Source organism: Pan paniscus, chromosome 2 (assembly GCF_029289425.2).
Source record: "Pan paniscus chromosome 2, NHGRI_mPanPan1-v2.0_pri, whole genome shotgun sequence".
Classification (NCBI taxonomy): domain Eukaryota; kingdom Metazoa; phylum Chordata; class Mammalia; order Primates; family Hominidae; genus Pan; species Pan paniscus.
The window spans coordinates 113655390-113682345 of record NC_085926.1 but is presented as its reverse complement, the minus strand read 5'-3'; the positions used below and the strand labels follow the sequence as shown (position 1 = coordinate 113682345).

The window sequence follows — 26956 nt, the reverse complement described above, 5'->3', positions numbered from 1 at the left end:
CTTACAGTAAATGAGATCGATTGGCATTGACTCTTTTGTTGCTGTCCACATGTAGACAATAAGTAGCTGAGAAATTTCTGAAATTTGCATTTTTCAAACTGTACTTCAAGGCTCAGAAATGATCTACCTAGAGGGTAGGGATAGATGCAAAAAAAAAAAAAAAAAGAGGGGGGATTTCAGGACATCTTCAGTCATCTCCACTTTCCCCTATCATTCTCAACCAAAGCTTCTCTGCTTTGGGGTTTAGTGTATGTATTTTAAACTCATTTGAGCAAATAGTGCCTAGGCTAACAATTTTGAAAATGTCTGCCTTCAGCAATTACTTACTCATCTGATTCTACCTCTGTGAAGACATTGTTTCACAATGTTCCTCCTAGCACGAAAAGCATCTTTCTCACTAAAAATTAGTATGGGGAAGGAAATAGTCAACTCTTCCTCTGCATTAAATGTTAAATGGTTGCAAATCAATCTGAACCCTGAAATCATCTCCGAAAAACCAGCTGAGAAGAACTATTGCCTCCATCAACATGTCTATTTTTAAATTTTCCTTCTTTTCTTATGAAAGAACATAATAATTTTCAAACTAAGTTAATCATGAGAAAGAGGTTTTAAGAAAATTCTAAAATTTAGTATTTTGGGTTCCAAGATTTGAGAATTTTATATCTGATGATTACTTTTAACTCATGTTTAAAGTTCCTAAGTATCCATTTTATTATAACCTCATAAATATAATAAATTATGCACTTTCCTTTAAAAAAAGATGAAAAGCCTTTCAATGCATTAAAAAGATACAGCTCAGATCAAATTTTGAGGACAATGTACAAATTCCTTCAGTAGCAATTGCTTTTCTAATTGAATACAAGAATACCAATTCTAAACTTTACTTTTCTTCCTTAACCTTTAGCAAGTGTACAATGCTCAACAGAAATGACTGCGAATGTTGAAAGTACTTCTCATGCCATCACATATATATGTACATAACTATGTGGTTTTACAAATGGATATTTATATGCTTCTATACTGATACATTATTTGGAAGTTGATAATTACTATTCTTAGTATTTTAGAATTATCAAAATAAAATTAATCAAATTGCTAAAATATAATGATCTGGGGTATGCTGGAGCTGACTAACATTGGCTGCTGACAGCAAGATATTAGCACTTCTTCCCAACTGCTTATTTGGAAATTACACATTGGTAGCCTGAAATCAGCTAGGATGGGAGTATTTATACCATAGAAATTGGCAAAAACTACAAATAAAGGCTGTTAGAGATTTGTTTTATTTTTTGGAGAGCCAGTTTACCAGCATGCCGCTGCAGATATCTGATAAAATCATAATGAATGGTTTACACCTTGGTGGCAAGAAAAAGAAAACTAACATATCTTCCAATAGGGGCCAGGTTCTCTTATGAATCTATTATAATTAAACCACCAATATCAAAGGAAGAGGAAGGAGGAAATAAAAAATCTTCCACCGCTGGTTTTCCTTCTAAAAGGATTTGATTACACCAATGGGGAGAACGCTGAAACCACATTACTGAACTCTGCCCTTTCTTAGCCCTTTAAACTGGAATCGAATTTCACAAAGTGGGGCACATTCTGTCTTTTTACCAAATACATGAGGGTGACTTTGAGTTGCAGTTTTTGTGTAGGGAAGAATCCTTTCAGCCTCCCACTGCAATGTCCCTCATGGTCTGTAATCTGAATAGCTCACAGGCTGTACACAAATTATGTTTGCATTAAGGAATGGGAAAGCTTGTTTACTGGTCTGTGTCCCAACACTGTTGGTTTGGGAACACAATAACAATTCACCCTACAGTGGAGCAACAGCAGGTTCAATAGACTCTTACACACCTTGCAAAGATTACTTAATTGTGTCAGATGAGGAAAGGAAGCCAAGGAACCTGGCAAATCATTTCTTCCCTGGGTGTTTCTGTCACACACTAGCAAGGGCCACCCACAGGTCATTCATGTGGCTGGAGTGAAATTAATCACCTGCTTTCAGTAGGGAGCAGCCTTGACTTCCTCTAGTTCTCAATATGTTTCTGAATATAATGCAAAATGCTCACACTGGTCTATGAAGCCCTAAATGGTTTGAATTCTGGCAACCTCAGGGATGACTTACAGGCCTGAGTAACAACTAAACTTTCCAATGAGCTTCTGTATTCATTTTCCTGGGTCAGTTTAGGATTTTCTCTACGGCATAATATTATTCATTCAAAGTATTGTCACAGATGCAGGAAAAGCAACAATAAACAACACAGACATGAAGCTACTTTTTCCACTGAAGGTTAAAAAGCTGCTGCAGAATTATAACCTGAATCAATTTATTTATACGTGTGTGTTAACTTGAATGAAAGGTGGTGTCTCAAGTTTTTAAATAAATGACGTCTCTTTCATTGGATAAATTTTATCCTTTAAGATTCAGATGAGGCAACCTCTACACCAAGAACTCTTCCTGGATAATGTTCCCCTAATTAGCCAAACCAGGGTTTTAGTTCTTAGGCACTATAAATTTCATCGTAGATAGCTTTAGTACCAACTCTTAACTCTCCTCAACCCACTGTAGGTTCACAAACATATCCTGATTACATGACCAGCCGAGAAACGACCATTACTCTTCACACACACCCTCAGAGAGACAAAGGGTGCTCCTGGAGCCATTCTCTACTTCTTTTTGGGCTGAAGGGTGAAGAAAATGTGAAACTTACCGTTCTTCCAGATTTTCCCTACAGTCTGAACTCTTGGGCAGCCCTTTCCCTACATATTGAATGTGTGTGTATACATATGTGCTTGGAAATTGGCAGAAGGGTATACTACAGGCATGGATACAGTGCTTAAACATATCTAAATTATATCCTTCACTTTGTCATACACCAGGGAAGAGAACATTTTTTTCAAGGCTATAGAAATGTTCATCTCCACTTTATCTGAGAGACACACACATTCATCATGCACCAGTAAGAAGGGACCATTTTAGGTAAATGGCTTCTGGTTTCTATTCCAAATTCCAAAAGATTCTACTAACTCATACTGGAAAAACAAAATAAAACAGGGGAAAAAAAAGCCTTCAAAAGTTATTTCACTGTATATGTGCCACCAGGATAGAATATTTATGTTGAACATGTTTTACAAAGAAAGGCAAAAAGCCTTCCTAGAATACTTTCTTCCCCTGAAGATATCTTAAGAACCACAATTTCCCTTCCAAGTAGAATGGTGTGAGATGATCAAACTGAAATATTTTAATTCTCATAATCCTCTAATTTGTGATTTGGTGATTACAAATAAGTGTGAGGATTGCTGAGTAATCACATCTAACTTGTATATCTTCCATACCACCTTTTCTCGGGACGTTCAATAGCCCAATTCAAATACTTAGGCCTGTTAGTTAATTTCACTATTGGTCAAATATCCAACGACTGTGAATGTAGAGTTTTTAAAAAAAGAATTGGAAGAGATTTGTATTAGCCCATATAATACTTTATGTTTTAATGACAGTCTACCGACAAAATTTTAAAAAGCTTATCAGATGTCTATCAGATGTATCCATTGCTCTACATAAGCATCCAAGGTTTTATTAACCCTTGAAGCTGTTTAATTACTTTAATGAAATAAAAGCATATAAAAATACACTGATATTGAATTAAGTGTAAGATGGAAATGAAACTATTGATAGCAAATTATGGCTGTCTATAGGCTATAGCCACTGTAGCTATTATAGCTATAGTTTTCCATCCAGAGACAGGGTTAGGAGGATTATGAATCAGAAGTCCAGTCATATCAGAAAACATCATTTTCAACTCTTTATATTCAATCTCAAGTGTAAGACGGGATTAGAAACCTCTACTGAGATATTCTTGCTGTCTTCTGGGCCTCTAGTCTAATAATAAACTTTCTTAGAATTGACTCTTCTAGATTCTTTGCCCCTCTATCTAAACTTCTCTACTATCAACTCCATCCCGTAAGCCCATTATCTAATAGTTAAGAAAATAAGGGACTATGGAAAAGTGAGGATGGTTGGCTAAGAAGCCATATGTCCCACACTTCAAAGATGCCTCCTTGGTCTACCATTGCAAGATTGTCGTGTGTGTGTGTGTGTGTGTGTGTGCGCGCACATGTATGTAGAGAAAAAAGAAAAATATTTTATGAATGTGTGTTAATATCTGAATAATAGTCTATATTTTAAGAAATATTAATTTTTAGTTCCAAATATAGTTTCACAACTTTAAAATTGGGGGAAGAACATGTCTGTTTTCCAGATTCTTTTATGAGGTGACAGTAACAATTTAATAAAAGCTATGAAAGAATGAATGAATGGCCTCAACAATATGAGTCCTGTGACTCCACAACACATTCCTTCATCTTGTCTTTTGTCTGCTTACTTTTTTAACTAAAGAGTTAATAAAAGGGCCAGGCGCAGTGGCTCACACCTGTAATCCCAGCGAGGCTGAAGCAGGCGGATCACCTGAGGTCAGGAGTTTGAGACCAGCCTGACCAACATGGTAAAACCCCGTCTCTACTAAAAATGCAAAAATTAGCCAGGCATGGTGGCAGGTGCCTGTAATCCCAGCCACTAGGGAGGTTGACGCAGGAGAATCACTAGAACCCAGGAGTCAGAGGTTACAGTGAGCTGAGATCGTGCCACTGTACTCCAGCCTGAGCAACAGAGCGAGACTCTGTCTCAAAAAAAGAGTTAATGATTTCTCTTTAATTTATCTCTTCTATTAAGTTCTTTAATATTTTAGTTATAAAGGTACCAGATCCTTTGGAAATGCACTTGCCAAAGGGGGGTAGACCTAAGCAAGAATATAAAAAAGATACTGATTGTGATAAGCTAAACTTAGGGTAGCAATTGCCTACAATAAATAAAATGACTTTCATCTGATTGAGATATGAAAATTTCCATTCTAGTTTTCAGATCCTCCTGGCATAACTGATGTATTTGATGGAGTCAGTAATACATCTGTTAAGAACAATCATTTTCAACTGATCTTTATAGCTCTCTCAGGTCTAATAAAACAGTACTTGGAGCATTTTTGAAATAAGAATCTAAGACTCAGAAACAGTTTAATATCCCTAATAATTCTGGGGTGATAGGGCTGTGAGGGAATTATGATCAGGAATTATAGTAGTTACTAGACACCCATCTGTAAATGCTATCCCTAATAATTCCCAGACAAGAGTCTGGAATATCCAATTATCCAAAGAAGAGAGATGTTCTTATATTATAACACATTGTTGGGGTCCTTAGACATTCCTCTCCTCTTTGTTTCTTCCAGAATAGCACTTGGATAAGTGTCAGGGTTCAGCATGTGACCTCTCAGACTCTCAGGGTTTGGCTTCTGGTTCAACATTGCTAGCTGTCAACAATGATTAAGTCCCATAGTCTCCCTAAAGCTAAGATTTCTCCTTGTAAAAAGGGAAGGGAAAATTACACTACTACATTACTACCACAGAGTGGTTATGATGATTAAATGGAACAATCCCCACATAGCACTCAGCACAGGACCTGGCAGTTAATAAATGCTCATTAAGTGCTACCTATTATTAGACTTTTATATGTTAACTCTTGAAAGAAAACCTTAAAAACCAACTATCGTAGTCCCTTTTCCTAAGGATGAGATGAATGAGGTCCAGAGAAGCAATAACTTGCCTAAAATCTGGTTGGTAGAAATACTGAGACTAGAACCCTGGTCTCTTTATTTCAGTTCAAAGATCTTTTCCCTGCATTATATTACAGGGCAGGTAGGACAGAGAATATCCTAGTAAGGTCCTGGTTGGTATTTCCCAAAAGCATCAGATCACAACAACAGCTAAGATAAAAAAGAAAATGCAGAAACTGAGACAAAACATAACACCTTAATAGAGAGAAAGAACTGTAGGGCTACAGTTAAGGTGAGGATTTAGAGTTCAATCAGTTTGATCCTTGTTTTGTCACTGGCTGTATTTGTGGCCAGAATATCCATTTACTTTGTCCCTATTCTTGGAATATAAAAATAGAAAGAAAAATATTATCAAATGACATTGGGCTGTTGTCAAGAAAAGCCAATAAAAATGATTACTCTAGCAATATAAAAGTGCTCCATAAAAGCTTAATAATCAACAGTATTTAAGAGGTATACCACTGAGTATCTGACAGGGTGCCCATGTTTTATAAACAGCATTTATGGACTTCCACAACCAAAATTTTCATTCTTTGTGAGTTGTGTATAAATTTAGGAAGTGGTTGAAACCACATTTCAAATCAAAGCCGCTCACGAGGCACCCTGCCAAATAAGTGTAAATATCCTTGGAAAATCTCACGTCTAACACACAGCTTGGTAGAAGTGGACCTATCTTTTGGAAAGCTGAAAAATAGATGGTTACCTTGTGTCTTAGGGAAAATATTGTTCTGGGAAACATAAATAATTTTTTAAATTCAGAAATATGAACTGGGTATTTCATTTTCTTATACACAATTATCATTCTAGAAATTCTAAATTTTGCATCTATTCTTTTTGTTAATAATTTGAGTATCAGGACATACATTATATGAAACGTTTTTATAGTAAGCAGCAGACTGCATCTTAGCCCCTGAAGCACTGCCTCATTCATATTTTGTCCAAAGTGCATTGGCATAGGGAAGTGCCCTGTACCTATCTGCAGAATTTAATTGAGATTATAAATATGATTGTTTTCAATGTCATTCCCTGAATTTCATACTACCCCCATACCAAGTAAGAATTCATTAAGGTCAAAAGACTACATCTTGTTTTTGTTTTGGTTTGGTTTACTTTTTCTGAGACAGGGTCTCACACTGTCACCCAGGCTGGAGTACAATGGCACACAATAATGGCTCACTGCAGCCTTGACCTCCCGGGCTCAGGTGATCTTCCTGCCTCAACCTCCAGAGTGGCTGGGACCTCAGGCACACACCACCACACTCTGCTAATTATTTATTATTTGTAGAGATGGGGTCTCCTTCTGTTGCCCAGGCTGGTCTCAAACTCCTGGACTCAAGTCCTCCTGCCTCGGTCTCCCAAAGTGCTGGGATTACAGGCATGAGCCACCGCACCTGGCCAAAAAATCATATCTTATTCATCTTTGTGACTCCAATACCTAGCACAGAAGAAAGTTAATATAAAGGGAAGGGAAAAAGAAAGGAAGAATAGAAAAAAAGGAGAGAGAATGGGAAGGAAGGAGGGAGGAAGGAAGGATAAAAAAGAGGAGGAAGAGAAGCAGGGAGACACTAAGTTAATTTTTCTATTCAGGGAATGGCAATAGGAAACTCCTCCCTCTTTTCTTGATCATTACTGATGGCATCAATTTGCAAGATGTACTGAGACCATGAAAATAAAATGCAGCCAAGATCAACATACAGAACATTTAAAGTCACTCAGAGCTACACTTCCAACTAGCATCAGTCAAAGACCCTGTGGCAGCCACCCAATCAATATCACTGATTGATAGCCCTCTGGATAGGTTACCTTGGTAGTACCACATCACTGAATATGACCACAGCAGAGTCCTCTACTGGGGAAAATCAATAGGCTACCATGGAGAAGAGGAGACATAAGAGAGAATTCCTTCACTGAGAGCCAATGAGCCCAGTGACACTGCTCAGCAGGAGACCCCAAGGATATAATCACTAAAGGGGGCTTCAAAGTTCTCTACTCATGACTGAATGGGGCAGTGTCCCACAGATGTTTTGAACACTCCTCTTCCTCTAAAGGAATCATTGTCAGAGGTGCGCTGAAATGTTTTGGTCCCAGGCACGTAAAAAGCTGGGCAGGCAGCGTGGCAAACTAGGGAGAGGTGGACATACTTGGAGAATTTAAAACAATGACAATAACCAACCAACTTCAAAGATCAAAATACAAATGACATCCCCCCATAACAAACAGGTTGGTAGTAAATAGTAAAAGAAGTAAAATAAATAACATTTATAGTTCCCCCAACATTTCCATAGGTATTAAAGTAATAATCATATCTGATCTAAAATTTTTAAGCCTGATATTCACAGAAATTATTTTCTTAGATTTTCTCTTTGTACCTATTTTGCCCCTTAACCCTGTTGCACCCTCTTAGATTGTCTGTCCATGCCCCTCCAGGCAGCTGTAGAATCCTAAAGCAACCCATGGTAGCCACCCATTTCCGAACAGTACAGCCCAGTGGAAGATGCTGCTACTTTAACCCAGGTTAAAATGAAATACAGTGGAAGGCAGAGGAAATGCAGTACAGGGCACCTGGGAATTTGGACCTGATATGATGTGATAGATCTCCTTGTCACCTCTACCTTCTGTGATCCCATGAGATTCATCACAGCGGAGTAATTTGTGCTTGTCACATAAGAGCAGGCAAGGCTACTAGATACCTCAATCCAGAAAGAAACGACAGGCAGCATTTCTGAATCTAACCAAGAGGACAGTACCTACCCAACTCTAAGAAACAATGTAAATTGCCCTTTGTGATTACCTTCAAGTTGAACTTCACCTATTGTTTCAATCACCTTTGAATGCCCATGATAAAGTCTGATTAATTAAGATATTTTTCTGTCAGAATCTGTAACATTTAAGGCAGAGAAGAGTGCTGTTTGCTTTCACTGACCAGACACATTTTTAATCAAATAAATGAATAGAATAAGCAAATATGCAAGAGAAATATATAAATGAGTGAACAAATTATCTATAATTTAAATTTCATCAATTTATATTCAATATTTGACATTTGTTGACAACTTACTACATAAAATATTTCATTAATTCATTTGCAGTTAGTTATCATAACCTGAAACATAATAAAACTTAATTTCTTTTAAAATATATTATATATTAGACTTCCTACTGATTCAAAAAATCCTTCTATCAACCCAAATCATAAGCATATACCTAAAATCACATCATTTCTCTGTTTCCCACAACTTTAGAAATCCCAGTTAAAAAATATGGTCTGTGCCATGTCAGATATGTTCTGTATTTAAAAGCATGATTAATTTCTAAGATGTACGAAAATGACACATTAAGTAACTTGTGGATATGCAAAGTGATTTCCAGACATCATACCTGAGGCTCAAACCTTAAATCTAAAGAAAAGTAGTTAAGTTTTGCTTTGCTGAGTAAATTAAAACCCACACCCCACTTTTTATCACATGCCTTACCTTTTCCAGGGAAAAATTCCCATCTTCTAAACCTCAATGTCTGGCCCCTGGGACAGTTGTGTGTTAGAATAAAGATTCAAAATGAAAAGAAGCATACGATTTATCCAGAGCTGGAATATGCCAATAACAATGTTAATTAATATAATCTGGCATCATATTCATAGAATTTTAGGGATACGATGAAAGAAGTAAACCTAAAATATCTAGAATAGTCACCTACCATATTGTAGTATCTGATTTTGGGGAAGTGTATATCAAGGTAAAAGTCCAGTCATTACTTTCTCAATCTGATGGTCAGATGCCAAAACATTCCTCAGACCACTCTCATGGAGTAGGTTTTCTCCCAAGGAGCACACGGTGGTTCAGTCCGTATTTGGACCCTTGGATGACAAACATCATTGGTTAAACCAAGGCGCTTCTAAAGGAGTAAACCCAATCTTTTAAATGGACACAGAAGAAACTTTATCTTTGAGGATCTTTGGGGCTGGAAAGTATTTATCGGTCATATTAGACTAGAGAAAGATCATGGAAACTGTTGGCCTCCTTTACCACTGTGGATGTGTTGGGGTGAGGGAAGGATCTACTCTCCAGGGACGAAGCTCTGTTGAATTTATGTTGCTCTGGGAATATTCTATTCCAATTCTGCACAATTGAGCAGTAATAGTGAAAACCCTCCAACTTTCAAGTTACAGCTCCAAACTGAAGAGAATCCAGTACCTTTTTGTAATCATAGGAACCCTCAATTATTTATGCATATTGTAGAAAGTTGTGTCTTCAATAATAAAATGATTATTTATGTTTGACTTCACAACATATTCTGTATTTGGGGTTTTTCTTTTGTTTTTGGCAACATCGACAGACTTATTTTCCTAATTATGTTTGACCCCAATTAATGTTACAATTAACATTCTCTGAGCATACCCACATATACACACACTACTCACCAACCGATGGTGGAGAGAATGCCCAGAAACATAATGTGAGATAGGGAAGGGTGGTCTGAGATTATACTTTTGCTGCCAACAATTCACACACTAGATAATCTGGATCAAGAAGAGGATGGCTGTATTTATACCAGGCATTTTCTAGTGCCAAATAATCACATTAGCTAATTCCCATCCATAAAATATATGTAGCCTCAGTCATTCCTTATTAAACTAAGTCTATCAGCACACAGAATACTTTTTTAAAGCAGATTTATCTAGTTTGACTGCATATATCAATCCAATTAAGGTAATTGCCAGATCTTTCTAGTACTGGCTGCTACATAGACCTGCCTGAGTCCTCTCTGGTAGTCCTCTCTGGAGATATTTGGGAATGTAACCTTAGCTCTTAGTCCTGCCACTTTGGGAAATTAAGCACAGCTTCCCTTGATTTCTGGAAAACATCTTCTAGACTTTTTCCTCTCCCTCAATGACCCAGGTGGCCTGGTCTTCCGAATAGCAACTCCCCTCCCCATCCACCCATTGCATCTGACCCTCGCGGTTGCTCACCTATGTTCTCTTCAGCTTGGCTGCTCTCCCCAGTCTCCGTTGGAGGCTGGGCTGTTGCCTTGGCAGCAGCATCCTCTGCAGCAGGGGTGGTGGCAGCAGCAGCAGTGACAGCAGCAGGCACATCGGCTTGTTTAGGCTCCTCCTTGGCTGGGGCATCTTCGGCCTTGGAGGACGGCGAGTTATCAGTGGAAGCTTTAGTGGCACTTTCTGTCTCAGCTGAGCCGGCCTTCTCCTCTGAGGATGCAGGAGACTGGGGGGCTGCCTGCTCTGTGGCAGCATCACCCTCCCCCTTCTTCTCCTCGGAAGGAGTTTCTCCTGCTTTGCCGGGCTCATCAGGCTTGGAGCCAGTGGCTGGGGCTGCTTCGGCAGTAGTTGTGCCTTCTCCCTTCTTCTCCACCCCATCAGCAACAGGGGCTTCATCCTTCTTATTAGCTTCAGCCTCAGCAGCTTGGACATCATCCTTCTTCTCTCCTTTGAGCTTTTTCCTTGTTATGTGTCCACGGAAGCTAGCCTGAATTTTGGTTGCAGCCTTATGAGCTTTATCTTCTGGTTTGATACCATCTTGTTCAATCTTTTGGTCGTCATCATTTTTTTCAACCTTTGTCGAGAAAAGAAGGGAAAAAAAGGAGAGGGCTTCAATGACATTCTTCTTTAAATCTCAGCATTCAACAAGTATTTATTAAGTGATTTATTTTGTGCCAGGCACTGTTTTTGGAGTTAAGAATTCAGCAGTACCCTGGAAGTTCAAATCAAGCCTCATCTTTCTCCCACAGTATTGTATGGGAAAAGTAATGTCTTTCGGACCTTCTAGAATCACTGGCCATTTTTTTTTTTTTTTTTTTTTGAGATAGAGTCTCAATCTGTCACCCAGGCTGGAGTACAATGGCGTGGTCTCAGCTCACGGTAACCTCCGCCTCCCAGGTTCAAGCAATTCTCCTGCCTTGACCTCCCAAATAGCTGGGATTACAGGCATGTGCCACTACACTCGACTAAGTTTTGTGTTTTGTAGAGACGGGGTTTCATCATGTTGTTCAGGCTGGTCTCAAACTCCTGACCTCAGTGATCCGCCCACCTCTGCCTCCCAAAGTGCTGGAATTACAGGCGTGAGCCACCGCATCTGGCCACTGGCATTATTTTCTACGTATTTTCTTTCCCCAGCTCAATGTTGCTCCATGTCAAACTTAAACCAGCCTTTCTTTTTAGAAGTACTTTGACAACTCAAATCACATTTACAAGCTGGGTGCAGTGGTTCACACTTGTAATTCAAGCACCTTGAGAAGTGAAGGCAGGAGGCACTTGAGCATAGGAGTTCGAGACCATCCCTGGCAATATAGTGAGACCCCATCTCTACAGAAAATTTTAAAATTAGATGGGTGTAGTGGCATGCACCAGTGGTCCTGGCTACTCAGGAGGCTGAGGAAGGAGGCTCACTTGAGCCTGCGAGGTCGAGGCTGCAGTGAGCTGTTGTTGTGTCACTGCACTTCAACCTTGGTAACAGATTGAGACCCTGTCTCAAAAAAGCAAACAAACCAGAAACAAAAGCAAAAAATAAATCACATTCACCCCAGGTTTTTATCAAAGAGCTCTGAAAGATAGAGGGTTTACAGGGTTTTTGAGAAGGACTTTGTATAAAACTTAATGGTTTAAAAAAATATTTTGCAAAAGTCTACTTTCCCCCAAGTTTTAAGCCTGATAAGGAAATTAATAAATTCAAGACAAAGAGTATAGTCAAAGTTTAAACCATAAATCCCATCAGGATTTTATGCAAAATGTAAATGAGTTCCAGGTCTTTAAGGGATTTGTTCAGAATGTGACAACTTAAAAATGCTGGTCACAAAATAATGTCTAACTTTCTCTTGCGTGTGGTCCAACATTAGCAATAAACATACCAAACCTTCAAAATCTGAATTAAAAAAGACCACTATTCCTGAATTTTAAAAAATGATGGGAAACACTGTTTCTCCTTTTGAAAAAGCAACATATATTAACTAAGTCACAATTCTTTATTCCCAAAGCAATTGGGAACCTAAAATGTGTTCGTATTATCATCAATAGAGCCATCTTAGTACTAAAGAAAAGAGACTAGCATATAGAATGTTACCTTTTGATGGCAACATTTGTAGCCTAATATATGCTGCAAATGACTATTTTCCACATGAAAATTAATTCAGAGGATAGGAACAGCAGGTATGGTCATAGAAAGAATTGTGTAGGCAAGTACATAAAATTTTATCCAGTTCCATTGTTTACCATGGTGCCCCAATATGGCTACTGATAGTCTCCATTCTTAGATTTCTTTAACTTGAGCATTGAACTTTTGTTCACTTTTGTGAACACTGTTCTAGCAGAAATAACAGCAAAGAACAACACAGCAACTTTCCCTCAAAAGACCACTAATAAAAGAGTGTTTACCATGTAACATGTTCGGCGCCTGTTCTCAATCTTGGATTGGCCTTGACCTTTGCTCCAGTTTAGGAGGTAAGCTAATACAGAACTACTCAGGACAAGTTTTCCACCTGTCAAACCAGCTCTGCCCCAGTGACCCAGCTCCTGCTAATCATGATGTGGGGCTGTTAGACATTCTTTGGACAAGCGTACAGACCTATTGCTGCATAGGACCATCAACATACCAGTGGATACACAAAAGTATTTTTGAAAATGAGCTACATGTACGAGTAAAAGCAGGTTTGATAATTTTCTCAGTCAAATTCAAGTCAACTTTTCCTTTTTCCTTAGTTAACCATGCATGTATATACACACAAAGATTAAAGGAGTAAATGAAAAGCACTTTGGAGAGGCCCGTCCTTCTCCCTCCTCCACTGCTCAGTTCTCTGATGTACTATCACCTTCTCGCTAACCTGCTGCTCTTGATGACTCCTACTGGGATGAGCACAGCCCAATGTGAGACACGGGAGCAGCTGTCCCTGCCAGGAGCTCTCTGCTCAGAGATGGAAGCATAACCCTGTAAAATTAACAGTTGTGAATGGAGCATGGAGCCAAGATGTTGATAATTTATTTTACTCTATGTTGAGTTTTCTGAATGAAGCACCATCTTATATATTAGGACACCTGCACTTGGGCATTGATGCCAACTGGTTCTTTAATACAAATACTGCTGTTTGTGAAAGTAGACAAGTCAATTGTTTCAGAAGGAGCAGGTGTCCACAAAAGACTCTCTAGTGACTCAAGAAAGCTAACATTTTAGAGCTCTGTCTTTTCTTTATGAACATAAGGCATAGGGGGATGAAACTCTTGAAAAGCTGGAAATCACAAAGAGAAGGAAGCTGAGAGTCTACATGATATAAACAAAGAAACTACAAGGATAAAGAAAGGGCTCTCAATTTTCTCTCCCTCCTCTTTCTCTTTCTCTCTCTCTCAATTTCTTAAAGCATCTGCAACTTCAATTTTCTAAAAAATCAGAATTTAAGCTTCTGAACACAGCATCTAAGTTAGAATGACTTTTTAGAAAGGCTAAGACTAGACTAGGGTGCCAAGATTGTGAGACAAACCTCACTTAAACAACCCAGAAGTATAAGAAATTCAAGGGAAGCAGGAGTGAGCAGAACGGGGGAGAACCATGAAAAACAAGAGTTAGGAGAGAGAGGTGAAGACAGTCTTATAAGAGCCAGGTACCCAAATAAGTGACTATACCCAAAAAGATGCTCAAAGTACTCCACACGCATGTAGCTCATCCTGGAGAAACTGCTGGACTTCATCATTAGAGATTTAGGAAAACTAAATTTTAGAGATTAGTTGGGAAAAAAAAGACAATTAATAGAAGTTTTTCCAGATAGCAGTAAAGAAACAGACACAGGGAAATGAAAGGAAAGGAGAGGAGAGGAGAGGAGAGGAGAGGAGAGGAGAGGGATGTGGGAAGGAGACAAAGAAATGAAAGAGGAGAGGGGAGGAAAGGGAAGGAAAGAAACCAGGCTAAGAAGAGGTCAGACTTCAGTGATTGAATAGAGACATCCATAAATAAAAATATTTTAAGTTAAAACTGGGTTTGAAGTTAGACACCACTGGATTTTGTTTGTGTGTCTTTCTTTTGTATTTCTAATGATTCTATTAATATTCCTTAAACTGCAGGTTATTTCTTGGTAAAATTCTTTTCACAGTACAGTATAAAGGTAAGTGGACTGGGAGTGTATTTTGTTGTGTATTTTGTTAAGACAAGGAGAAAAAGAACATTTCCCAAAACTGGCTATGTGGAGTAGCCCCAGGTTCTGAGAACACTTTGACCCTTTCCCCACTAGAAATAGAAGCGCTTACTTAAGATGAAGGACATTCAAGCCCAGAGAAACCAGACTACTCATCACATTCAGCAAAATACTTTCACTTTCCAAAAGGGACAGCCCTGGCCCTGAAAAGTTAAGTGACTTGCCTAAATTCATACAGCGAGTGAGGGAGGCAGTGGCCCAGCTTGTATTTGACCTCAACTCTTCCCCCCTCCCACCTACTTCCAAGTCCAATTTTATTGCATGGCTGACCTGGAATAGCTTGGACTTACTTGTAGTAGATAATCCATAAGGCTTCACATCAGCATTCTCGTTCATTTATTCATTTAAAAATACTCAGTGCCTATGTTAAGCACTATACAAATGCTACTGAACGGAAGGATACTGTGTCTACCCACATAGAATCCTTTTGAAAATACACTTAAACCACATCATAGTGCTTTAACAATAAATAACTTCCCAGGAATTTGCAGTAGACACCTGATCTTACACTCTTCTTTTCAAGTAAGGACAACACTCTAAAACTGTGAGTTAAGATGAAATGTCCAGAAAAGGAATCCTGCTATCTAATGGCTAAAAAGTCAGCTCATAAATGTCACTAAAGATAGATTTATTTTTTAAACTAAGTCTTGCCACAAATAAGCTTTGTAATGAACTCTAATGTTTCTGAGGGAATTTCAAAGTTATTTCATTTTTACATAGAATTGTTGATATCTGCGAATTAAGTAAAGAGGACATTCCAGTGCAGTACATTATAGGTAGGAAGGGTGTCATTACGAGTTACCATAAGTTTTTCAGGAATCTTTATTGTTATGGCTTAATATTTTTTACTGATTGATTTGTTTGAGAGCTCTGCAATTTATGAAGTCTTAAAGGAAACCAAGGTGTAGGACATCCCTACTTTTTAAACAAACATTAAAATCTCAGATTAATATTGGTTGGAAAAAATGAAGAGTACCATTACACTAACTTGTTGACACTAATGAAACTTCTAAATCCATTAGATGAATGAACAATGATTTTAATTGATATTTAAGAATTACAGATAAGAAAGCCAGAAATAAGAAGTAATTACTTAAATATCCAACATTGTTGCTCTGGTCTTCTTTTCCTTTGGGGAAAGGAGGAATGGACAACTTAAGATTTATTCTAAAATGTCCAAACGGTTGCATTCAATATGTTACAAAAGAGCTCTAGGCAAAAATCCATGAATGGCTAACTTTCAGAACTAAAAATAACATCATCCATTCATCTGGGATACCTCAATGCATTTCACTTTTCCCAGTTATCATAGGAATGCCTCAACCTTCCAAGCAAATTAAAACTTGGCCCTATATCTACTTCTGCTAGCTATAAATAGTACCATTATGATACTTAAATTTTTAAAAAATAGTATTGAATTTTAAATGCATTACAAATCATTGATGTGCACATATTCTTCTTTCTGAGAACATCTTTAGTAAACCAAAATATAGTTCATTTGATCAAGCAAAGTTATTTTTGAGAACAAACTTGAAAGGCCGGAGATATCCTAAGCAATGTTTTTTTAAATATGTAGTAGTTTTCATGCCTATCAGAATCTTGTACAGCCTGTAAAGGAACCAGAATAAAGTGTTGATAAATATAAATGAAACCTAGGAAGTACCTACTTATGGCTCACTTTATTTTTTATTAATAATTTATTGAGGTGAAAGTCACATAACAAAATTTCACTCTATTTTTAAGCATCATTGATACCATGGCAATTGACTTTAGGGAAAATGTGCAAGTATTAAAGTAGTTCACAGTGGAGCTTCTGTACTTTCTTTAAACCTAGACAAAGATCAAAAATACAGTAAAATACCCCTTAGGGAGGAGAGAGAAGACAGTGGGCCAGCCTCCTCCAGTTCTATAGATGGAATGTCACTGCCGGTTTCGGTGCAGGTGTAAGGAAGAAAGTGTCCTTTAAAAAGATGAATAAGCACAGTGGGCATACACCAGATCCCCCAACATGCAGTCTGGTTTGAAGACCTCATACCTAGGGTATGAGGGGAATGGGGAGCAGAGTGCGCAGAGAAGCAATGAAACTGTATAAGAAAACAAAATATCTCATATTGGAAACTGCAGTAGTAATGTTAACTTTTCAGATAAGAGCTGGTGATCAAAAGATGGGTCTTCAGTCCACTTTAATGTATTATTTATTCAACATGTACAGCCCACCTGCTTCCAAAATAATATGAGGTGGTATCTTCAACATAGTATAAAGCATTATCAGAGTAGAACTCAGTTTCCAGTCTGAAAAGTTGTTTTCTTTTATTTTGTATATCTATAACCCTATTATGTCCCACAAAGACATAGAAGAGGCAAATAATGTATTGCAACTGATGCCTTCAAACAGAAAAAAAGTCAGCCTTTGAGAAGTACCTTGTCTATTTTACTTACAGCTGAATGCCAGTTTCTAGAATGGTGCCTGGCACAAAGTAGATGCTCAATTAATATTTGTTGGATGAATCCAAAATCTGAGCATCTCCATTAGTGCTATTTCAGAAAGATGATGACAGGTGAAGAAATCTGGATTCGATTTTGTCAATTTTTGTTAAAATCCTTCACTTCTCAGTGGTGGAATTCAAGAGCATCTAACTACAACAGGTATATGATTCCCCAATTATAGAAATTAGTAAGCAGAGGTTTAACAAGGAGAGAAATAGCAAAGCTATAGAAACGCCATTGATCATAATAATAAACAAGCACTTGAAAATAATAATACATCTAAGATAAAGACAACTGATTTATATTTATCTATTGACTCGTTAGAGTCATATCAATAAAATTATTTTTCTGTGTGTGTGTGTGTGTGTGTGTACTTTTTCTTTCTTTCTTTTTTTTTTAGACAGGGTCACTCTCTGTCACCCAGGCTGGAGTGCAGTGGCACTATCTCAGATGACTGCTGCAGCCTTGACCTCCCAAGCTCAAGCAATCCTTCCACTTCAGTCTCTCAAATAGCTGGGGCTACAGCTATGTGCCACCATGCCCAGCTAATTTTTATATTTTTTGTAGAGATGGACAACATTTCACCATATTGCCCAGGCTGGTCTCAAACTCCTGGACTCAAGCCATCTTCCTGCCTCGGCCTCCCAAAGTGCTGGGATTACAGTGTGAGGCACTGCTCCCTGCTTATATGTGTTTTCACTAGCAAAACTGGTGAAAATGGCTGGGTGCTGTGGCTCATGCCTGTAATCTCAGCACTTTGTGAGGCTGAGGTGGGCAGATCACCTGAGGTCAGGAGTTTGAGACCAGCCTGACCAACATAGAGAAACTCTGTCTCTACTAAAAATACAAAATTAGCCAGGTGTGGTGGCACATGCCTGTAATCCCAGCTACTTGGGAGGCTGAGGCAGGAGAATTGCTTGAACCCAGGAGGCGGAGGTTGCGATGAGCTAAGATCACGCCATTGCACTCCAGCCTGGGCAACAAGAGCGAAACTCCGTCTCAAATAAATAAATAAAAGTGGTGAAAATATTCATGGGAGATTGCTGGAGAATCTCTGCTCCCTAATATTTATATTTAATCTGTGTATTGCTCTCCAAAGCTTAAGGGGAGTAGGCTGGGAATAACTAGTCCCTTAGTTATTCAAGGAAGGAAGTCTCCTTCCCTAAACAGGGGTTGGAAGAGCCCAGTGTTGCGATGAGGCACGTTAATCATGCTGGTCATGTACCAAGGCACAAGCCAGACAGAATCACTTGACTAAACTCCTCTAGAAAACTTTTGGGTATAGCAGACATAGGTATAAGTTACCTAACTGAATCAAGGGTCAAAATCACTGAGACTCAGGAAAATACCTATGGGAAGTCAGCCCTGGGAGGAAGCATCTCTACTCTTGAGCAATGGGAGCAAACCTTCTGATGAACACTGCCCATTACAGAAGCACATGTTGATTCCCTCAAGAAATGACATGCTCAAAGGACAGAAGGGCTGGCAAAGTGAGGGGGACACTAGACTCTGCTCTCAGAGAGGTTGCTATGCCTTTAGCAGCCACTGTGAGCTAGGAACAAAAGGGTGGAACTCCCCATCACTCAGCTAAAAAGGCTATCACAGACCAGTCCATGAGAGGGACTGTGAGGCCTCTTCTGCTAGCAACTGAAGACAGAAGAAGAGCTGCAGGAAGCCAATGCATCAAGAAAAAGACAGAAAAGCAGTCTACCAGCAGACAAACCCCTGTACTACCACCAGAGGCAAATCTTTCCCAGCTGAGAGGCCCCAAGAGCAAAGCACATGCCAAGCTCCTGAAGATGGTCAGAGCTCACCAGCAGGAAGAGAGCCCCAGAGCCCAGGGAACTTAGCATAAAACAATCTTCCTTCCAGGTAAGACACTGCGAAGTGTCTTTTGTTGGATACTCAAAAATGTGAGATGCAATAAGATAAGTATTTTCTTAAATTACTACAGTCTTCCTACTATAACAAATAATGATTGTTCATCTATTTTTTCTTAATTAAACTCCCTTCATAAGTTACAGTCTGAGTCAGCAGGTACTTGAGACATTTTGTTCAATGAATACATGAGTCAGAGACTTTTCTCACCCACTCTACCACACACCCTTCTTCAAATGTTGTCACTCTTGGTCCACTTCTCTGTCTTTCCCCTCTTAGTTCTTATGATCATCTGCTGTATGTTTTTATTTTATTACTAACTGAACTTCGCTTGGGCTATAAACAATCTGAGAACAGAACTTTATCTGTTTTTTTACAATCTTCTAAGCTTCAGTGGCTAAAATAGTGCTGGCACATAGTTGATACTAAAAAAAAATGTTATTTTTAGTTGTTGCATGACCACATGCCACACTGTGTTGGTGCTCAGAGAGTGTGTAAACTCTCTGTGTGTGAACACTCAGCTCACTGGCTGGGTGTTCTCGCTCCAGGTCACTAATGCTGGAGCCTTCATCACACCACTCTCCAGCAGTCATTTTCCTCTCTCTTCTTACATTTATAAGTGCACAGTATATATATTTAGTATTTCAATTCAATCCTCATCATGATCATGTGAGGAACACATCACTGTGCCTGTTTTATAATCAACACAGATGAGGAACCAGGAAGGAGCCCAGCATCATCCAGCTTCTGAATGACAAAGCCCATGCTTAGTCCTCCTCCTGTAAAAGTCAATATTCCCTGGTGCTTAAGAGCATGGGCTGCGGAGTTAGACATGTGTAAGTTTGAATTCCAGCTCTGCCAGTTACTTGGTAGATCCTGACCTTGGGCAAGTCAGCTTTAGGTTCCTCATCTGCAGGATGAGGGAATAAAAAAACTATCCCATTGGGCTGATATGAGAATCAAATGAGTTAATGCACATAAAGCACCCAGCACAGTCCCTGACACTTTGTACATACTCAGAAAGGGGTGGCTGCTACCATTATTCTCATCATAATTATTGCCATCACCATTATTCTCTCAGAGTAATTTCTAGAGCATCGTGACATTAAGTTAAGGCATGTCGATAAGACAAATACCAGAGGAGATTTGGTCATGAGACTGTATTCATCCTGATGATTGTAGGTATCATCACTCAGAGGGTGGAAAAGCTATTTCTTAACTCGACAGTACTACTGAGCTATATCTGTTCTCAAAGAGATAAGCAGGAAACCATGTAAAATGTGCCACAGTACTCAACTCTGTTCTTTCTTATCTGGGGAAGGGGGAAGATCTGTTTACATTGTCAAAGTTAAACCACAGTCCCACTCTACTATCACCTGACACACACCAACTGATTCCTTCTCAGTCTTCTCTAACTTACCCATCCCCCAAAACTTCACCTAGTGTAGGAGTTCAGTGATAGAAATTCACTGAAACTAGAAATCTATTCATTCCCAAAATATGTGACCTTCACCTGACATCCCCCAACCACACACACACACACACACACACACACACACACACAAACTCATTTAGCCACTATTTCATATACAGTATCTATCCCATTGATCCAACTATATCCCTCACACATATAGCAAAACAATTGCCTCTGCAGGTTCTGAGAGCTACTCTATGTGCTTGTGTGTGGTAATACTCAAGCCTGATAAAAGTTATAAATGAAGCTGCCAGACATTTGTAGGGGACTAGCTTAAGAGCATCTGGTACTGAAGATCATTATAATTTGAAATTGCCAAGCCAAGTATATCCAATGCACCCCCACTGGATAGTTAGTAAAGCCCGAATATTATATACCTCATATCTAGTAAGGATACACAATACGTGTCAGAATGCATGCTAAAAGTCTAGTTGGTGGGAGAAGGAATTTAAGACCCCATTTGCCAAAGGCTGTGGTGGGGGGAAATGACAGTGGTTTAAATTTATGCATTATAGGTTATGAAGTACTTTCAACTTAAAATGATTCCTCTGAGAATTATAATGAAGAAGGCTAAGCAAGTGTGCCATCCCCTTTAAAAAAATAAGGAAACACAGATTGTGGAAAGCCTCACAATTAGTAGAATGGGTCTTAAACTTAGCCCTCCAACCTCTTATATTTTAAGGAAACTAATAGAAAATTCAATCTAAGAATTCAACAGTGAACACTCGAAAAGTATGACTGAATAAGTAGCAATCCTAATATCAGCTCTAGGACTACTTGAAGTAGTTTTAATGAGCAAAATTGGTCTATATTTCAGATATTCTGAAGGGGGTGGCTCCAGAATCTCTGTGTAGGAGGCATTAGGGGAAAGAACATGTTTGCAAGGGAGAGCTGAGTGATTTTTCTTAAAACTGCACTTGTATAGCAAGCACACTGCTTTTTGAAGTATACTTATTTATTTGAGGGGGGCCCATGGGATGATTTTGCAAGGACAGTGTTACCTATCAGCAGTAATTTGTACACACCTTAACATTCTACATTAATCACCAGGTGAGTGATTATCCTTATAGAACAGTATTTGAGAAATTAAAAAAAAATAAAAAGAGCAAGTACATTTCTCCCTGATTCTAGAAGGTATGTTGTTGTATTCTTCCACATGTAGAAAAAAATAACTGAATGCCTTTTTTCAGGACTGGGGTGGAAGCGGATTGCATCAGGTACAAGGCATGTGGTTTGAGCATGCATAGACTTCCATTTTAATTAGATTTCTGTCCCCAAGCTGCTGGACAGTTTAAGGAAAAATATGCAGGACTCTAGAAAAATCTTTTCCTGTTAATTTTGGATCTAAGTTTGTTCTTGTTGCTCATGCTGCTATTGTCCTTGTTCTTATTTTCTTGACACCTTCTTCATTTTTGGCACTGGATTCTCTCTCGATGATCTGTCATTGACACTCATTGATTACTTGTTACCTGGCATGGTTTTGGGGTCAAAAGATCTGAGTTTGAATCCCGGCTCATTCACTGCTTAAATGTATGACCTAGGATAAATTACTTAATTTCTCTAAATTTCAGTTTTCTCATCACCCATATTAGAATCCTATTACCTATTATGCAGAATTTTTTTGAGGATGAAAGAAAATAGTATTTGTAAAATGCCTGGAAGAAGACAATACAAATGAAGTACAAATTGTTACTTTCTGGAGACTGGCGATTGAGTGAATTATATGGTAAATATTTTATAGTTTTCTTTTACAGCTCCACAGAGGGATGTTTCAGGGATATGCACACTTAAAAAAATAATAAATGCCTCCCACTAACACATATAAAAAAGCGACCTTTAAAAGTAATGACATAAAATGCCCTCATATGCTTGGAGAACATAATAATAACAAATTCTAAAACTATATGTCAAGCACTCTTCTAAGCACTTTTATATGATATATACACACCCCAAACATATTTATTGCATATAGTTTGTATATTAACTAATTCAATTCTAAGAACAAAACTATGCAATGGGTACTATTATCTTACAGATGAAAAGACTAAGTAGAAGGACATTAGTTAAGTAATTAAGTAATTTGCTCAAAGTCATACAGCTAGTAAGTGGCAGAGTCAGGGTTTGAACCTAAAATACTTGTATAGGTTACATGTGAGGTAAAATTACCCTTGAAATCCAGAAAGTCAAGAAGCCAAGTGAATAAGGACTAGGTCGATCTGCTCTCTGAAGGTTTTTTCTCAAGCCTCCCAGGCAAGGTAAAAAGTGGAGTGCGGGGTGGCATAATTCAGAGCAGGACTTTGTCATCGCCAGTGTCTGCCAATGCTGGCCTAGTTCACTGTCTAAAAGACTAGGCTGTAGAGCTGTCAGTCCAATTTTATCTTCCTGTTTTGAGATCTCTTTACAATAGAAAAGTAGAAATAAATTTTTTAAGCAAGGGCTGAGGTGTTATGACCTCGTCACCCAGGTGATGCTGTGACTCATTTTCCTTGTGAAGATTTTGACAGGGAAAATTCACACTTGAGATGTTGAAAACAACCCAGAGACCAGGTTCCCTTTTAATTCTGAAAGCAAAAGAGAAAAATATCAGAGAGCAGGGAAAGCAATACTGGGAGAAGAGGGAGGGAGAGGGCATCAGGTCAGGAACTATGGCTATTTAATAAATGAGAAAAGCAGATGAATGGACTAGAGTCAACCTTATGCATTCTTATCAGAAGGAAGGGATTGAGCAGGTGGTAAAGAGAAAGTTCTGTGATTTATTCCTGAGTGTGAGGATTTAAATTCAGCCTGAGTTCCTGAATTAAACATTGCTTTTTACTTGAACCAACTATTCATGTTCCTTTTTTTCACAATTGTAGTGAGGTATATAAGGAAATAAGAACTGTTTCACGCATGCCATACAAATTGCTCTGAATCGAATGATACTCAAAAAGTATCATATTATTTATGCAGCATAGGTTGTGGAGAAAATGTATATGTTTGATGACTGTGTAGTTCATGGTACAAAGCAGCAGCACACCTCCCACTTTGTGGTTCTGCAGGGAGAAACACCGAACCCTGTGGAGCCATCAAAGAAAGAAAATTCCGTTTTATTCAGTTTGGAAACCAGGCAAGCAAATTTTACAACTCTTGAATTAATTCCTATGAACCTGCATTCAGGGATTAATAATAATCTAATCTTTGAATGAAAGAATTTGGCTAAATTGGGTAAAAATAGGGAGATATTGTCTAATTCTGCAGTCTTGAGGTCAATGAAAATAACTTTCTACTTGACATATACACCACTATGAGACGTGCCGCAACCCTCTCATCAGTGACGTCACATGGCCCAAAGGGATGTACAGAGCACCAAATTAGTGAAACTCCAACAATGGGGAGCTTTACAGATGTGTTGCTGCATAAAAAGTCCTGGAGACTCTCCTGAGTTCAAGAGGTGATGTCACCACTCTTACCAGGATTCTGATTTACTTCTCAGAAACCAAGAATTTCCCATATTACTGTATCAGCTCAGAATTATACCCAAGACTAGGAATAAATGATTCCCAGAAAAATCCAGTAGCCAACTCTCCCTGTGGTTTGCAATTTGACAGTTACTAGGTAGAAAATTCCCTAATTTCTCCCCAAGCCAAATTTGCAATTCAAAGTCATATCAAAACCCGGTAAGCTGAACAAACCAAAGTTGCCTGATACCTCTGCAGCCTCTGGTAAATGAGTATGCATCTGTGTGACTATGCCATGATATGGAAGATATGGAAGCACCCAAGAAACATACAACAGAAGGTTTAAATCACTGCAGAGAATCAAGGCAATAACAGAAGTAGCTGGTGGCGATAGTGCAGTGGGTATGCAGGGAGGACCTAGACGAAGATTCTCCTTTTACCAAATGTCAGAAATTCTACCTAGAAGTACTATTCTCATATTTTAAGGTTTAAAACTGACAATAAAAGCTAACACTATAACATTCAATCTAAGAAGCTCTCTTCCTTAGTCTGTCTTCCACTCTGAGCAACATATTTTATCAGAGTAAGCTAAAATAGAATTGTGGTTTCATTACAATACGCCCTTCCCCTTCTCCCCTACCCCCACCAAAAACAAACTTTAGACATTCCCATTGCTTATCAAGCTAAGAAAATATGCATTGCTTTGGCATTTGAGAAATTCATGAAATGGTCCCTATCTTCCCACTTCTCTCGTGAGCACGCCCTGTGGTTTGCAATTTGACAGCTCCCAGGTAAAAAAAAAAAAAAAGCCCTAGTTTCTCCCCAAGCCAAACTTGCGATTCAAAGTCATATTGCTGGGTGCGGTGGCTCACACCTGTAATCCCAGCACTTTGGGAGGCCGAGGCGGGTGGATCACGAGGTCAGGAGATCGAGACCATCCTGGCTAACACAGTGAAACCCCATCTCTACTAAAAATACAAAAAATTAGCCAGGCTTGGTGGTGGGTGCCTGTAGTCCCGGCTACTCGGGAGGCTGAGACAGGAGAACGGCGTGAACCCGGGAGGCAGAGCTTGCAGTGAACAGAGATCACACCACTGCACTCCAGCCTGGGCGACAGAGCGAGATTCCTCTCAAAAAAACAAAAACAAACAAACAAACAAACAAAAACAAAGTCATATCAAAGCCCGGTGGGCTTGACAAAGCAAAGCCAAGTCAAACCACCCTTTGGGTGACACTGAAGTTTGCCTGCCTTAGAAGAACCTCTGCCCAGTTATATCTTAGCAGCTTGCTCAACTCAGATGCTGCACAAAGGCACTTACAGCTAAATCTAGGCGTCACATGCAGAAGTGCAGGATAGAAGAGAGTGGTGAAAAAAAGCACAAAAAACTTGCTGGGTTCCAGTGGAAGGGCCAGACCAGTGAGCTAGCAGCATGCCAGCTGCACTCCCAGCTGCAAGGGAGTGCAATGAGCTGCAGCTGGGAGGACACTTGTGGAAGGAAAAACAGTTTTTTTTTAACAATCTGAGTTGAGTAAATTGCTTATGTGTGAAAGAAACATTTTGTGGAACCAAGTTAAATGGTGCTAAGTCACTATACAAAGGATCACACCCTCCAGCTCAAGACACCTGTCTCTAGGGACTATTTCTAACAATCTTAGATCTGGATGAAGACAAGGCAGTGAAAGCTATCCAGATTAGCTAAGGGAGCACAGTGACCTGGCAACAGAAACAAAAAGGGCTTCTTAAATCCCCAGGGCTGTTCCCTCAGCAAGAAGGAAAGGCAAGGAGGACAGATGCTGTCTACAGCCTAGCCGTTCCACATGTGGACCAGCAACATCTGCACCACTAAGGGCAGTTTGGGCTGGCAATGCAGACTGTCACCCCACCCAGGCCCACTGAACCAATATCTCCATTTTAACAAATCTTTTGCACACTCAATGATGAAATATACTGGCCCACAACACTCAGACTAAACACACCCGTTCTGAGAAATCTACAGTTCTTTTTGAATATCTCTTCAAATGAAAAGTTTCAGACAGTTTCAGAGGTGCCTCTATTATAAAATTCAGAGAAATAATTAGCAGCAAGAAGGCCAGGCCTGACATATCCCAACCTGACTCCAACTTTATGAAAGTCTCTTCACTTCTCTGGATCTGTTTCTTTGTCTGTACATTAAGGGAGTTGACTAGGAGATTTAAGACAAACATTCAAAGTGTAAGTTTGAATTGTGTGCAAATGTATATATGTTCTGTTTCCCTATTTCTCTAGAAAAGAAACATCTAAGAAGTTATCTGTGATCTTATTCTAGTATCTGGAATGGTATTTATAGGTATATAATTATAGGTATATAATTACTGGAAATTTTGGAATATGTATACAACATGAGGATCTCCAAACTGAGAGAGCACCAAACTTCTCCGCTGGCCAGCCTTCCATGTGGCAAGACCCTTGACTCTGTACAGTTAAGGATGACTTGACCTGCATGCCTCTATGAACTGTTAAATAAACCACCTCAACAGGAAAGCAGACACCATCCTTTAGGCATCTAATTCCTACCCTCTCAGAATGCAGTAACAAACCCTTCACGATTCAGCAAAAAGCTAAACATTCCCCCAAAGCCTCTGCGATGAAAAAAGTGAAAGATTCTAAAGAAATGCCTCCCTTCACAAGTTTTAAAGCCAAGTTTTTAGCTGTGTTGAAAATCTGAATGGAACTCACTGTCCTAGTTGCGGGGGAGGGGGCTGCTAAAAATAAATAAATAAGATATGCGAATCACTGTTATCCTCTACCACAGTTGGCTTCAACCTATTTAAAAAGAAAAAGAGGTCAGAAA

General features: G+C 39.0%; 1 protein-coding gene across 1 annotated transcript in view; it reads right to left on the bottom strand.

The window, feature by feature from the left end:
* The window catches only part of GAP43 (growth associated protein 43), a 100277-nt gene that overhangs the window by 34180 nt on the left and 39141 nt on the right, over positions 1–26956 (bottom strand). The window contains exon 2 of the mRNA XM_003825127.4: positions 10633–11230. Coding sequence (XP_003825175.2) covers positions 10633–11230 — 598 coding nt within the window. The remainder of the gene's footprint in view (positions 1–10632; positions 11231–26956) is intronic.